Source organism: Phascolarctos cinereus, unplaced genomic scaffold (assembly GCF_003287225.1).
Source record: "Phascolarctos cinereus isolate Bilbo 61053 unplaced genomic scaffold, phaCin_HiC Scaffold_2;HRSCAF=192, whole genome shotgun sequence".
NCBI lineage: Eukaryota > Metazoa > Chordata > Mammalia > Diprotodontia > Phascolarctidae > Phascolarctos > Phascolarctos cinereus.
The window spans coordinates 264,475,363-264,490,362 of record NW_027555625.1 but is presented as its reverse complement, the minus strand read 5'-3'; the positions used below and the strand labels follow the sequence as shown (position 1 = coordinate 264,490,362).

Sequence of the window (15,000 nt, the reverse complement as noted above, 5' to 3'; positions counted from 1 at the left end):
TGGTCACTTCTTAGAGACATCAAGGGGGAACTCAGTCTTCAGGTGGGCATTGGGCGAGGTGCTTGCTGAGGTCCCTTCCTTTTCCAGGACTCCATGATTCTAGAAGTGGCACTTGATCAGGGTCAAGGGGGCAGGGAGTGCATTTCAAGTGAGGTATAGAAGCAGTAGAGGACAGCATAGTGTGGTGAGAAGGCAGCAGAACATAGTGAAAAGTACCCTGGACTTGGGGTCAGAAGGCCTGAGTTCTAATTGCCGCTTTGCTCGTTAGTACTTGTGTGTCCTTAGAAAAGATGCTACCCCTCTCTAGGCCTCAGGTTCTTTGTCTGTATAATGAAAGGACTGGACTAAATCGGAAGTTTTTATCTAGATCCATGAAAGTGGTTTTATATACATACACACACACACACACACACACACACATATACACATACATAAAACTGTATTTCAATATAATTGGTTTCTTTTTTTAATCCTATGTATTTTATTTTACACATTTAAAAACATTCTTAAGAAGGGAGTCAATGACATAAAAACAGTTACAAACTCTTGGATAAGTTGATGGGAAATCCTCTGAGTTCTAAGTCCTGTGATCCTAGGCAAGCACTCCTTTGAGCAAATCAGAGAACAGGTGCAGGGGAGGTGGAGGACACAGAAGATCACATCAGCCAAGCCGGTACCGTGGCACCACCTGATTACTGACATCTTGAACTCTCTGGAACTGTTCTTATCCAGTTCTGACCCTCTGCAAAAACCCAAAGCAACTCACCTCTGCTGAATTCGAGGGTCGATCTGCACTAGTGGCAGGATGGCCTCCAGAACCTTGCTGGCCGAGCCTGGAAGCATTTCCAATACCTTCTTGTCAATGGCCATTTTGTCCACAATGGTCTTAAAGTAGCGCAAGGCACTGACAACCTCTTTCTCTTTCTCTTCCAGCCAGCTGAGATTCTGAAACAGTGAGTTGAGGATGAGGAGGGGAAAAGAGAGAGATTAAAGGAAGCTATTGTTATTTCACTGAAATTAGTCTGAGGCTGATGGGAAAAGGAAAAGCTCTTAGCCACAGAAAATCCCACCCAAAGGATGGCAGTGAGGACACATACACACACACACACACACACACACACGCGCACACACACATATGTATGTATATGTGTATACACACATTTTATATATGCATGTACACACACACACACACACACACACACACACACATGTGTGGTATCTGCCCTCCTCCAGGGAACCAGAGGGAGCCTGGACATAGGATGCTTAGATATATCTTCCTAAATTCCCTTCTTGGCTTCTTAAACAGACTTACTAGCCTGTGGCCTTGAAAAGTCATATATTGCCTCCTTCTAAGAATCCCCATACAGAGAGTGCCACTAATCAAGGTATCATGACAACTAATTTGCTAATGGCAATAAGATATTTAGAAAACCAGCAGAAGGGTCCCTTGAGGCACATAAAGATCTAGGCTGCAGATCATATATGGAAACTTCCTTTCATGGTTCTCTAAGATTGATGGGTCTACCTAGGTTTGGGAGGGTTAAAAACAAAATACTCCATCGTAACTTTCCACTGGATACAAAACTACTTCCAAATGGCTTGGGTACATATCAATTTAAAAACAAATTAATCCTAAAGGACTCAGGAACCACCAAGAGATGAGTGTTCTCTGGGTGAGAAGGTGGTGCTGCTCTGGCAAAGAGAAGATGGCAATGTCATTCACCCAGGAAAAGCATAAACAGTGGCTGTCAGGATCCAGGTTTCCTTTACTCACGGTAAAAGTCCTCTTACAAAGGAGAAGAAAATAATCCATTTTTGATGATCCACATTAACAGAAAGCACCAAGTACCTCCAAGTCATTTGTCTTTGGGATGCAATAAGTCACATGTAGTAAGGCAGAGAAATGCAGACCCTCACACAGTCAGCCCTTTCATGCTTGTCTCTATTCCCCCTCCCAGTGTGGATCATCTGATCCTAGATCTAGAGCAGGAAGGGACCAGGAAGGTCATCTAGTCCAACTCTTTAATTTTACTGCTGAAATACTGAGGCCTAGTACAAGGTGACTTGCCTAAGGTCACACAGTGTAGTAGGGAGCGCAGCCAGGATTTGAACCCGGGTCCCTCTGTCTCCAAATCCAGGAATTTTTCCACTATCTCATGCTGTTTCCAGTCTATCTCTTCTCTCAATGGCCTGATGTCAAGATAGAGGGTAGAGAAAAGGGAATGGTAGATAATGATAAATATTCACAAAATGGATAACCTATCCGAGTAATAGAGATTACAATTACAATTTGGACAAGGAAATGACATCCCGTATCTTCTGTGGGATTAGGGTTCTAAAATCACCATTCCCTCTTTTGGGTGACTTCATCACATAGACTCAACTAGTGAGAATGCTCAAAAGAATGGACACCTACCCATAAACACAGAAAGCAACATTAGATTTAAACCGAAATCTCTGCCAATCAAACCTTATTAACCACCTTACTTGTAGCTTCTTTGAATAATTAAAAGGAAAGCAATGAAAAGTCTGTGCATACTACGCTAGCTTCTCAGTCCCCAAAGGGGAGAGACAAGGAGGGCTGAAAGAAGAATAAATATTAAATTCAAACCATTAAAATGGTTAAAAGTCAGCAACCTTTATTAAGCACTTACTATCTGCCAGGCAACATACTAAGATCTGGGAGTACAAAGAAAGGCAAAAAATAGTCTCTTCCCCCAAAGAACTAGTTCACAGTCTAATGGGAGAGACAACATGCACATGAGTAAGTACAAACAAGACTCGTAAGGGATAAATTGGCCCTAATCTCACAGGGAAGGCAGGGAAGCCAGGAGGGGGAGAGGAGGAGGGAGAGAAGCTCAGAAAAGGCGGACAGTCAGTGAAAATGCCCAGAGTCAGGAGAAACAGGGTTTTGTTTCAGGAGCGCTAGCAAGAAGGCCGATGTCACCAGACTGAAGAGGACTGGGAAAGAAGCAAAGTCTAAGAAGGCCGGAAAGGACCAGTAGGAAAGGTTTTAAAAGCTAAACAAAGGATTGTCTACTTGATCCTGGAGGGAATAGGAAGACCCTGGAGTTAATTGCACAGGGAGTGTTGCTGTGGTCAGCTCAGATCTGCACTTTAATTAGAGCCGTTAGTAGCTAAGTGAAGGATGAACCGCAGGGAGGAGAAATTTCAGAGACCAATCAGAAGCCTATTGCAACAGTCCAGGTGTGAGCTGATGAGGGTCTGGACCACAGCAGTGGTGGCAGAGGAGAGAAAAGGACATATCCAAGAGATATCATGAAGGTAAAATGATAGGGCTTGGCAACAGATTTTATATGGTGATAGAGAGTGAAGGACTGAGGACAATACCCAGGTTGTAAGCTTTGGTGACTGGGATTCTCAATAACAATAAGGAAGTCAGAAGAGCGAAGAAGTTGGAAGGAAAGATAATGAGCTAAATTTGGACATAATGAGTTTAAGATGTCTATGAGACATCTAGTTCGAGATTCCAAAAGACAGTTGGAGATTCGAGACCAGAGATCAGGAGAGAGAAGTTAGGGATGGATAAATAGATCTATGAATCATTTGCATAGAGATAATTGAATCCATGGGAGCTAATGAGATTATCAAGCAAAACAGTATAGAAGGAAAAGAAAGGAGGGACCATCATTCAGTGCACATGAGAAAAGGGGGGGAGGGTATTCCCATTCATGCACAAATAAAAAACTACTGACAATTTTCAAAGACTGTAAAGTGAGACAGTTGCAATAGCTGATCTTTAAGGTCCCCTTCCAGTCCTGATATTCTATGAGTCTACAAAATGTAGAGCTCTGGGAATATCTGTACAATGTGGGAGTTCATGGTGACAGCTGAAAAAAAAAAAAAAGACGATGCAATGGAGAAAACTCTGTGAGAAGCTTTGCTATTGGGATGGAAACCTTTCCGAAGACAATGGGAGAAGGGAGGATTTCATGACATGCTCCCTTAAAACTCTGCTGTTCTAAGATTCTCTGTCAAATCTGTCCATTTAGGGAGGCAGCCAGAATTTCCTAATACAGGAGTTGACAGATTTAGGCTTCATACATTAACTCTCCTACAAATTCTTCTAGAATGAATGTCCTCTGGGCATTATGCTTTCCTTCAGTCCCTTCAGCTACTAAATAGTGGCTTTCTTGGAAAATTCAGTCAGCAGTCCAAGCAGTTTAGGCTGAGGTATTTATTTACAAGAAGCCTGAGCAAGAAGTAGGAACTCAATCCCTCCACTTCACTTAGATTGAGACACAAACTCTCTGGACCGAAGGCAAGCCAAACAAACTCTCTTACTGACATGTGCTGCTCGTAGCACTAGGTTCAAGGTACTGCCACTGACTCAAATAATCACACAACGCTAGTGAATTCTAAATACGGGAATAAGGGTCTAAGTCAGGAGTCAGTCTCACTTTTAGCTTTCCCAGGCACAACCCACTAAGAAACGCCCATAGGGATGGAAGGCAGGTCTAAAGCACAGGTGGGGAGAAGGAAAGACTGGAGAAAACATGAAGAGTGAAAAGGAGAAGAAAAAAGATGAAAGATTCAATTATTTAATACTGTGCCTTTAGAACCATAATTTGTCATTTGACAAATGGGGATAAGAAAAATGAAGAGATCTGCCTAAGGTCACCTGTGAATTAGTATCAGGACTAGAGCCCAGGTCTCCTGACTCCCACTCTACTGCTCTTTCTACATGACAAAATAACTATTGCTCAGTTATTTTATCATATTCTATGCACGACAGGTTTAGATGAGAAGCTGCTGACAGGAGAGCTCTCACTGTGGTCCTCAGATAGCTCGATGCTATAATCAGTGAACAAGTATTCATTGAAGATCGACAAGGTATAAGTAGCATTATGAGAATTAGATAATTGTCCGCTTTTGTGTTTGACTAATCATTTGTACTTTTGCTGCCATTCCCCTAATTGGGTGCCATTAGTATTCCCAACAATTGTGTCAATTACAAACATTCCATGTACTTATGGTATATTTGGCCTATGTAAATTTGGGTTTTTCATGGGGGAAGACCAATCTGTAAAAAGTTAGATTATTAGGATAATTCTAAAGAAGTACAGTTTTGTTATTCTCAAGAAAATATAAAAACCAGGGCTAAGCAACAATGAGATATAATTTTTTTAATATGAAATGTAAAAAGGTTAAAATGAAATCTATGAAAACAGACTCAATTTCTGATACCTTTGAAATCATTTAAGATTTTGTTTTCTTAGTATATATTACCCCTTTAACAGATAAGCAAAGGTGAATGTCAGCCCATCTACACTGTCATAAATTCCAAAATCAGAATCAGACAATGTTGGAACTAGAGGGGACCCTACAAAAGAGAGAATTACAGAATGTTGGAGGAGTAAGGCTATTAGATAACAAATTATCCAAATGCTTCATCTGACAGATGGGGAAATATAAACTCCTGTGGCTCCCTATTACCTCTGTGATCAAATATAAAATTCTCTGTTTGGCTTTTAAAGTCCTTCACAACTTCTCTTCCTATCTTTCCAGTCTTCTGACACCTAACTCCCTTCCTCATAACTGTCTGCCTACGACGGCTAGACTAGTCTTTCTCTCATCCCTTGTCTTCTGGCTTTCTTCAAGTTTCAGCTAAAGTTTTACTTTATACAAAAAACTTTCCCAGTCCACCTTAATCTTAGTGCTTTCCCTCTGAGAATATCCCTAATTTACCCCGTCAATATCTTGTTTGTGCACAGTTTTCTGCATATTAGACTGTGAGCTCCTTGGGAGTTGGGATTGTGTTTTTTAGTTTGTGTTTTTTGGGCTTTCTTTGTATCTCTAGCTCTTAGTACAGTACCTGACATATAATAGGCACTTAATAAATGCTTACTGACTGATTGAGGCCCAGAGGACAGGGGAAAGGAAGTGACTTGGCCAAGGTCACAGCAGAGCTGGGATATCTCCTAATATCCTGTCTTGTGCTCTTTCCATTCCATTGCATTGTTCTGTAACAGCCATTTAGTCTATTACTAGCTCTTGTTATCATTATTTATCTATTTAAATGAAGCTACTTGGCATCTACCATTATTGCTCAGTACCTAGTTCACAGTATCCCCAGTCCTTCTCAAATCACCATTAACTCCTGTTTATTTTTAGGAGAATGTAAGTTCCTTGAGGGCATAGCCTATTTTTTTCTTTAAATACAGGATATTTACATATTTAAAAACAGGAAGACTTTATTCGCAGTACCTACCACAGCAGAGCCTGGAACATGCCTGGACTGCACTGAAAGGCTTAATCTCCCAGGGTCTTACTCTCCTTTGGGGCTCTATTCAATTTATTTCATTCTTTCCTCTATTTCATCTTACTGTTTCTTTTTTAAAATGCTTAAAAGTTTATAAATCTTTATGGGATTCTTCATATTCTCTATAGGGAAAGTGTTATGGAAACCTCATATGTAAATACAAAGTGCACAAATTAATAAAAATGCAACTGTCTTGAATCTCAGAAATAACAAAGAAATCCTAAAAATCTTTTTGGCATAGTCTGGGTTCCTATACCTTGGCAGACTCCCCAACACTTCCTAGGTTGTCCTTATGTTCCCATTGTATGTGTGGATTTAGAAAAATACCCTGTTATATTCACTTTGTCCAGCATAATCACTCAAGTGGCTTATTATCTGATTACAGTGATTCACCCTTGAAGAGGCATAATCAAAAAGAAGGAATTAAACTGGGCCAAAGAACATTATTTGAAACCTCAGGCTAACTTTCTATCTTCCTCTCTCATGAGTCATTCTGTACCTTGAGAAAGCCTCTGCCTTTTCTTATTGCTTTCCCCCATGCTCAAACCATCTGCTTGGTTGGGTTTTTTTTGGATTCCCCACCAAGCAAATGACACTTTAACATCTATTTTCCCCTCTTCCTCATCTAGGCTACACTGGGCCGGGGTGGGGGTTGGGGGGAAAGAAGAGAGAGAAGCAACAATAAAGCATCTGAAACAGCTTTACACCCAAGGTCCTCTGTGCCAAAAAAAGAGCTTCCACACATTCAGGTGTATGTGAAAATGCTCTCTGGCAGGCAGTGAACTGGCAGATGATGATAAAGAGAACAGTAAAGACAGAAGAATATCCAGTGTGCCCATGCCCCTTTAAGCAAAGATTATTCCTTTAAAAGCCAAAGGGTCCATGTGTCCTACTAGTAAACCCAATAATATTTCAACAGGCTCCAGGCAAAGCTTGAACACGGCTGTTAGTAAATCATTTGAAGCTGGGCTGTCTAGGTTGATGCAATATGACATCCTGCACTCTCCTCAGAGTTTAATATTAAACTCTCCTCTAGTAGACTGCTAGATAACCTTTAATAAAACATAATTGTGGCACAGACCAAACCTCCCATTTTACTACTTAACCATGGTCTTGTGATCTGGATTTTAGGTCAGCTCTTGCAAAATCTAAATATTTCACTTTCAATCCCAGGATCCCCCTTGCTATGGGGAAAGTTCACCCAAAAATTTACTCTACTATAATAAGACAATAAAACCTCCTCCACCTCCCCCTGACCCACACCCCAAAGTTAACTAATATTTTCTTAAGGTACTCGGTAAATTAATCTCAAAAGGAAAAACAGTCACACTACAAAACTCTAGGTCAAGGCAAAAGCATAAAGAATCAAAATTTACGGGCCAGTTGCATCATCACTGATGGTTAGGACATCCTCTGCTAAAAATCCACCTCTGATAGTTACTTGAATTTGTTTCTTTTTAAGGTCTGATTTTTGTCCTAAATCATTAAGCTTTTTAAAAACATACTGTCATAATTTCAGGTCAATATGAAGATATTAATTATGCTAATTAATTGTTACCACAAATGTGATCTCCAGTTTTCATGAAGTTGGTTCCTCTGGATGGGTCACCACAGATAAAAAAATTATCACCAACTGGCCAACCTTCTGGGGATAAGCCACCCCATACTGGACTAGACTGGTCTTTGCAGAGCAGATAAAATCTATTACTAGAACCTGGATGAATGGCCTTTCCAATTTGGAAGGCGCTACTGGAATTTAACTTCGATGGCATAGCCTTTGTGAACCCACTGTCTGTCCCCTTCACATCTTAATCCAGACTCGTTGTCTGCTTGTGAAGTTCAAGGCCTCAAGATACATGCCCTTTCCTGACTATAACCCATATCTTCCCTCCTCCCCTCTCCCCAGAAGGTCCTACTCCCTTCTAAGCTATTCAGATAATTTTGGTAACTAGGAAAAACAGCTGTTGAGAGATGAAACCCACCCACTTACCAGGAACAGACTCCGAGGAGTACCTCACCCAACCCAACCACTCAAAGGATTCCAGGATGTGGCACATGGAAGCATGGAGTACTGTCCAAGGACCCCTGGGCTGCCAGCTCTCTGTTTGATCTGAAGATGGCATCTGAGGCCCCTTTGAGTTATTTCCTTAATGCACTCTGAACCCACAGCTACCACCCAACCCAAAGAAAACAGAGAACCCAGTACATGAAGATGGAATAGGTTGTCTTAATCCCCCCCCAAATACGGGATCAGGGTTCGCGGCAGGAGAAGGCAACCCCAATTGTTCTTAATGTCACACTGACCTTCTGCCTCTGAGACCTGGGAACCACAGCACTGGTGGACATAAATTGTACTGCTTGGTGATCCAGATCCAAGGGAGGAGGGTAGCCCTCTGGTAGAAAAGTGTCTGTGGCCTCCTGGAAGAGAGGAAACCTGGATTCCTACAGGGCTTGACATGGCCATTTTAGGCTGGAGGGAGGGGCTGACAGCATCAGCAGCTGTTTCAGTGCATCTGCTGGATTCCCCCTGTTGAGGTTACCAGCGATTGAGGACATCTTTGGCTAAGGTTCAAAGACTTTGCATTTTTAAAAGCACACACCCTAAAGCCAAGAGATGATCTGGAAACCATACACTCCATGGTGGTGCATATGTACACCCGGGAACGTGGGAAACTTTGGGGTGGGGAGGCGGTGGCATCGTGAGCGGTGTGAACATGAGGCATATTCCACACAGAGTTGCTTAAATGCCCAAAGGATTAGAGAACTAGAAAAGGCAAATGGCTTTGGGCCAACGGAGTTTGCTTTTGATAAAATTAAAACACTGACCATCTGGATGGTTCATACTATAGCAACTCAGAAGGCCTCTCCTAAAATAACGAAATACTATGGAATAGGTGCAAGGTGCTAGAAGGAACATTTCCTGGGAATGCAATTTAAAAACAGCAGCAGCCTCTATCAATCCTAGCAGGTAAAGGCCAGCAAGACTAACCCAGAAGATGCAGAGAAGCCCCATTCATCTACTTACTTTGTTCACAGGTTTCTCAAGAGTTTTCACAGGCACATCGGCTGGTTTTCCTTTCTTTGATGGTGTTCTCTTGATTTTGGGCGAGTGAAATTTGTCCATCAGCTTCATGGTGAAGGAGGAGAGATGAGAGCGCTGAGAATCTGAAAACAACCCCAGGTAGAAGAACTCTGAGTGAGGAGGGCAATGGCTCCGTTTAGCTTGCTACTTGTGGCAGTGAGCAATCTACCCAATGTAAAATGGACTCTCTAGCTTTTCTGACAGGCCCAATTTCTTGGACAGGGAAAGCAAAAAAAAAAAAACCAAAAACAATCTAACAAATTTGTTTAGGGACATCTTAGTCCCAGCAGTCTCCTTGCAGGCTGATTTCTTTGGGCCACAGAGTTAAGAGAGAAGGCAAAGGAATCTGAGAAAAAGTTTTTAATATATCACTAGATGAGATCCTTATCACTTTATATACTTCTGATGAACATATCAAGAAGGAAGAATAAGCTTAAGCAGGCCCATAGAATGTTGGAGCTGGAAAAGGTCCTGAGAAGTTATCTGGTCCAACCTCCTTATTTTTTATAAATAAAGAAACTGAGACCTAGAGAGGGGATGTATATCCTCCAAGTCACACAGGTAGGTGGCAGAGCTCCAACAAAAACCCATCCCTCGGTCTCTTGGTTCCCGGTGTAGTACTTGGTCCTCCCAGTTCAGAAATAAAAGAAGTTTCCTATTTAGGACATCACAGAAGACAAGATAACAGCTGAAATTGAGTGAAAACCTGGGCTAGGTGAAGAGAGGCAATTCTAAAAGACAGCAAAAGGGATTTCTGTAACATTTTAGATAGGAAGAATAATCTCTTTCTAAAAAAATCTAAATAAAACTTAACTAGCCAATTCGCACAGCATATGCTGGCTATAGACCCAAAGTTCACGTTCATGTTATTAACAGTTATCCCTTAGTCAGAAAGAAGGATGACTTTAGATACGCTATCTGGCCTTGGGAGTTATCTAGAAACGAGCTGCACTTTGGCCCATAGGCAAGAAGACTAGACTGATCACCACTTTGATAAGATGTAAAGTATACATACACTGCAACAAACTTCATACGGACCCAGCCATACACTACATGGCTAGAGCAACTCAGTCTCAGTCATGTAGCTCTAGGAGAAAGGTTGGTTTCCTTTTGTCACAACTCCACTACAAGGCATCCCTCACTAGAAAAGACCTCCGAAAGGAATGGTCGGGGGTAGGGGGGCAAAACACACGCTGAGGACCCTATCTCATGAATCATAAAAGCATAGAATTTAGGGCTAAAACGGACCTTCGTGATCACCTAATCCAAATCCTCATTTTAGAAATGAGAAAACTTATGTCCAGAAAAATGATCATCCAGAAAAGCAGCAAAACTGAGATTAGGTTTACAATGAATATAGTGGGGTGTGAATATGTGGGAGGAGAAAGGGAAATCTCATGGTTTTGCTTTGATGTTAGTTAGTGAGGAGGTTTATAGGAAGGTCCCTTTTAGCACCAAACTTGGGAAAGAAATTCTATCTTCTCTTCTATTGGCTGCCTACCTAAATTGGAGTCTAACCTCAACTAGGATGGGGGTCTAAAGCTGGGCCAGCCAATTTTCAGGATTCTGCTTGTAACTTAGGAGTGAGACAGGATTAAGGTCATGTCAACATGAAAGAAAATATACAACTGTTGAATGAGACTGAAATATAATCCTAGTAGCCTTCTCTCTGCCAGAACATAAGGATACCTGTCTTAGAGTCATCATTTGAGAGCAATACTATATATGTCATAAATCTCCTCTACCATAGAATTTAATACTCTTTAGCAAGCTTCGTTAATAGACACAAATAATCAAGTGGTAAAAGGTTTGGGGTTTTTTTTTGTTTATTTTAAAATGGAAATTAAGGTCAGCATTAGCTGGTACAGAATTAGGTTTTGATAGTGTCAGTTTGCAAGCTGTCAGTCAATAAACATTTATTAAAGGCCTACTATGTGCCAGGCACTGTGCCCTAAATGCTGCGGATACAAAGAAAGGAAAATACAATCCCTGCCCTCAAGAGCTCACAATCTAATGGGAGAGATATTATGCAAATAACTTAACAAACAATTAACTAGAATTAAAAGGGATCAGGACAAGGAAAGGCTTCTGGTAGAAGGCAGAATTTTAGCCAGAACTTGAATGAGACCAGGAAGACCAGGAGGGAGAGATGAGGAAGGAGGGCATGCCATGCATGGGTACAGTCAATGAAAATGCCTGGAGTAGGGAGACAGAATAAGAGCCAGGAGGCTAGCAGTGCTGGATCAAAGAATGAAAAGGGAGGAGGGGTTGTGTAAGATATAAGAGAGGTGGGGAAAGGTATGGCTGGGGAGGCAGGCTAGGAAAGGCTTTGAATACCAAATAGAGAACTTTATATTTGATCTTTTGGGTGAGGAGGAGTCACTGCCTGGAGTATGTTAACAGGTTTCTGCTGACTCTTGCACCACTCCAACTATCTGTCATAAAGTTTAAATCTATGAAGGAAGATCTTGACCATGGTTGTAGCTGCACAGGACAGAACACCTGTGCAACCACAACCCAGAAGCACAGTTCAGACCACACTGCCAGCCCTTCAAATCACCTGCCCCTCCTCCCAGGCCTTCACCCATTCATCTCATTATTCAGTCTGGAGGCATCACCACCAACATACATTCTGTAGAAGCACATTAGAGCTAGGAGAAATCTTAGAACACAAGATGTCAATGCTATCTTACAGATCAATTCAATTCGCCCCCTACTTTATAGAGGAGGGGACCGAGACACAGAGTCACACAGAGACTTGGTGGCTGGGCCAGGACAAGAAGCTGGGCTACAGACCTGCATCTCCTCAGCTCTTTCCATTACTTATTGATAGCGAGTTCTTACTGAAATTATATTGACCAGGAAAGTCTTACCAAGTGCTGGGCTTTAGCATACTACTGCCTCCAGTTTCCATTCCTACCCATTCAATCCCTATTAGACTGTAACCTCCCCGAGGCCAGGAGCAGTGTGTTATTTTCTATATCTCCAACACTCAGCAGTGGCCTGTAGACAGCAGGTACTGTTAACAATATTATTGGAACCGAATCCTATTTACGTAGTGTTGCTTATAAAAACCTATAAGTTTTCATCTAACTTTCCAATCTTTCCATCTAACTATTTCTGGATCTTTACTTGCATAACCAGATTTACTTCTTATGTGGCCTACAAATTCAGAATTACAGGTTACTTCAAAAGTCTCCTGAAACTTAAAAAAGCAAAACAAAGTATCTTAAGGGTGGGCTATTACTTACACATGACACTGATACCAGAAATGGTCAGCAATACAATACATCTATACAATAGAAATCCCTTGGCAAACAAAGCATAAACTGCTTGCTACCTAAGCGTCTTTCCCTACTTACAAAGAACTGAACAAGTTCTAAAACTCATCTCTGTGTGAAGGACACGATAGTATGTGACTACTTCTTTAATAGGTACAATGAAGGTGGCACAGTGGATAGAGTGCCATGCCTAAAGTAGGGAAGAGAGTTCAAATTCAGCCTCAGACACTAACTAGCTGTATGACCCTGGGCAAGTCACTTAACCCTGTTTGCCTCAGTTTCCTCATCTGTAAAATGAGACAGAGAAGGAAATGGCAAAGCACTACAGTATCTTTGCCAAGAAAACTCCAAATGGGTTCATGAAGTCAGATATGACTGAACAATAAAATTTCTTAAAAAACAAAATAAGACAACCACACAAACATAAAGAACAATAAAATCACATGTTCAGAATTTTCCATGAGGTTCCAGTTATTTCATTCTTTTGTTTGTTTCTTTTGTTTTGGTGAGGCAATCGGGGTTAAGTGACTTGCCCAGCATCACACTGCTAGTAAGAGTCAAGTGTCTGAGGTCAGATTTGAACTAAGTTCCTCCTGACTCCAAGGCTAGAGCTCTATCCACTGTGCCACCTAGCTGTCCCTCAGTTATTTCATTCTTGCCCTTTAAGCCTGAAACCATCAGTTCACCCTGATACATATCACTGCTTTGTGTTGAAAAAGGTAGGTAAAGTCATGAATTGACCTCTCCAACGTGGCTTACAGCAGAGGCTTTCTGACTTAACACTGTTCTCTACCAATGGTTTGACTTCAAGGCTAGAAAAAGAAAAAGGATGTATATGCAAAAAATATTTACCGCAGCTCTTTTTGTGGTTGCAAAGAACTAGAAATTGAGGGGATGCCCATCAACCGGGGAATGGACAAACAAGTTATGGTATATGAATGTAAAGACATACTACTGTGCTGTAAGAAATGATGAAGGGGATGGTTTCAGAAAAACCTGGTAAGATTTATACGGACTGATGCAGAGTGAAGTGAGCAGAACCAGGGGAATACTCTACAAAGTAACACCAATATTATAAAGCTAATCAGCTCTGATCAATACAATGATCTACCACAGCTCCAAAGGACTCATGATGTTAAATGCTATCCACCTCCAGATAGAGAACTGATGGGTTCAAAGTGCATAATGAAGCATATTTTCCCCTTTCCTTTATTTTTCTTGCTTTCCCTTTCCTACCCTCACCCCATAACATGGCTAATGTGGAAATATTTTGCATGATTTCATATGTATAATGGGAATAGTACTTCTTGCCTTTTCAATAGGTAGGGAGAGAAAGAATTTGGAACTGAAAATAAAAATAAAATTAAAAGCCCTTAATGATCTGGTTCCAGCCCATCTTTCTAGACTCATTTCACATCACTCTGCCCTCACACACTCTATGTTCTAGCCAACTTGTACTACTTGCTATTCTTCTTACATTGTCCTCCAGGCTTTTGCACAGGCCGTCCCCCATACCAGGAATGTTCTCTCCTTGTGAGAGGACTTGGAAATACCTGTTTGACCCTAGATAAATCCCTTAACCTTTCTGGGTCTTAGTTTCTTCATCTGTAAAATGCTGTGTGAATTGGAACAGATGACTTTAAATTCTCTCCTTGCTCCAAATCTATAATCCTGTGATGTACATATGGAAAACACCTTGTTGGAAGACAACCTTAACTGCAGCATGTTGCTACTAAATCAAATGCTTTTTAAAAAAATAACCAGCAAACAAAAAGCACAATGGGATCTTATATTCTCTCCATCTTCTGGTCAATTCTGTGATGATAAAGATGAGGCCTAATGTAGACCATCACCTGTGAAAACCTGCCTGTTCCTTACTAATAGCCTCACTAAGGATGAAGGTGTCAATTATTCTCACAAAAAAATTACATAAGTGAGAAAGTAGGTATGTAGGTCAGTTTTTGTTGTAATAAAGGGTGCCATCAAAGAAATACGTAACTGGAAAAGAAGCTGGGCTAGTCACGCAGTCTGAGCCACATGGATAAACGATGGTTTATCTATGTGCTCTACAAGTATATTTTTACCAGGAAAAAGGGAGAGCCACTCTTTACCCCCGAAGCATATAGAGTGGACCAACCTGTGGCAAACATATGAACAAGACTCTCAAGATGGTAAGTCATGAGTGGTGACGTGCATTGCTGGAGGGAATATCTACCTTTATAAATGTATAAATCCATCTCAATATTTGAGTACAATGTGCAAAATGCGCAGAGTACCTTACATACCAGGTAAAGGAATTTGTATTCTATATTGAGGACAATAGGAAACCTAAAAGGCTTTGGAGCACAATAGTG

At 41.2% G+C, this 15,000-nt stretch overlaps 1 protein-coding gene across 4 annotated transcripts in view; it reads right to left on the bottom strand.

Moving 5' to 3' along the window:
- Positions 1 to 15,000, bottom strand: part of RAPGEF1 (Rap guanine nucleotide exchange factor 1) — a 187,878-nt gene that overhangs the window by 94,294 nt on the left and 78,584 nt on the right. For 3 of the 4 annotated variants that reach the window (XM_078149982.1, XM_020973494.2, XM_078149980.1), the window contains exons 2-4: positions 9,309 to 9,448; positions 8,588 to 8,701; positions 767 to 945 (exon numbers count right to left, since the gene is read on the bottom strand). In XM_078149982.1, the coding sequence (XP_078006108.1) occupies positions 767 to 945; positions 8,588 to 8,701; positions 9,309 to 9,448 (433 nt within the window). The remainder of the gene's footprint in view (positions 1 to 766; positions 946 to 8,587; positions 8,702 to 9,308; positions 9,449 to 15,000) is intronic. The other variant, XM_078149981.1, reaches the window with a different exon arrangement.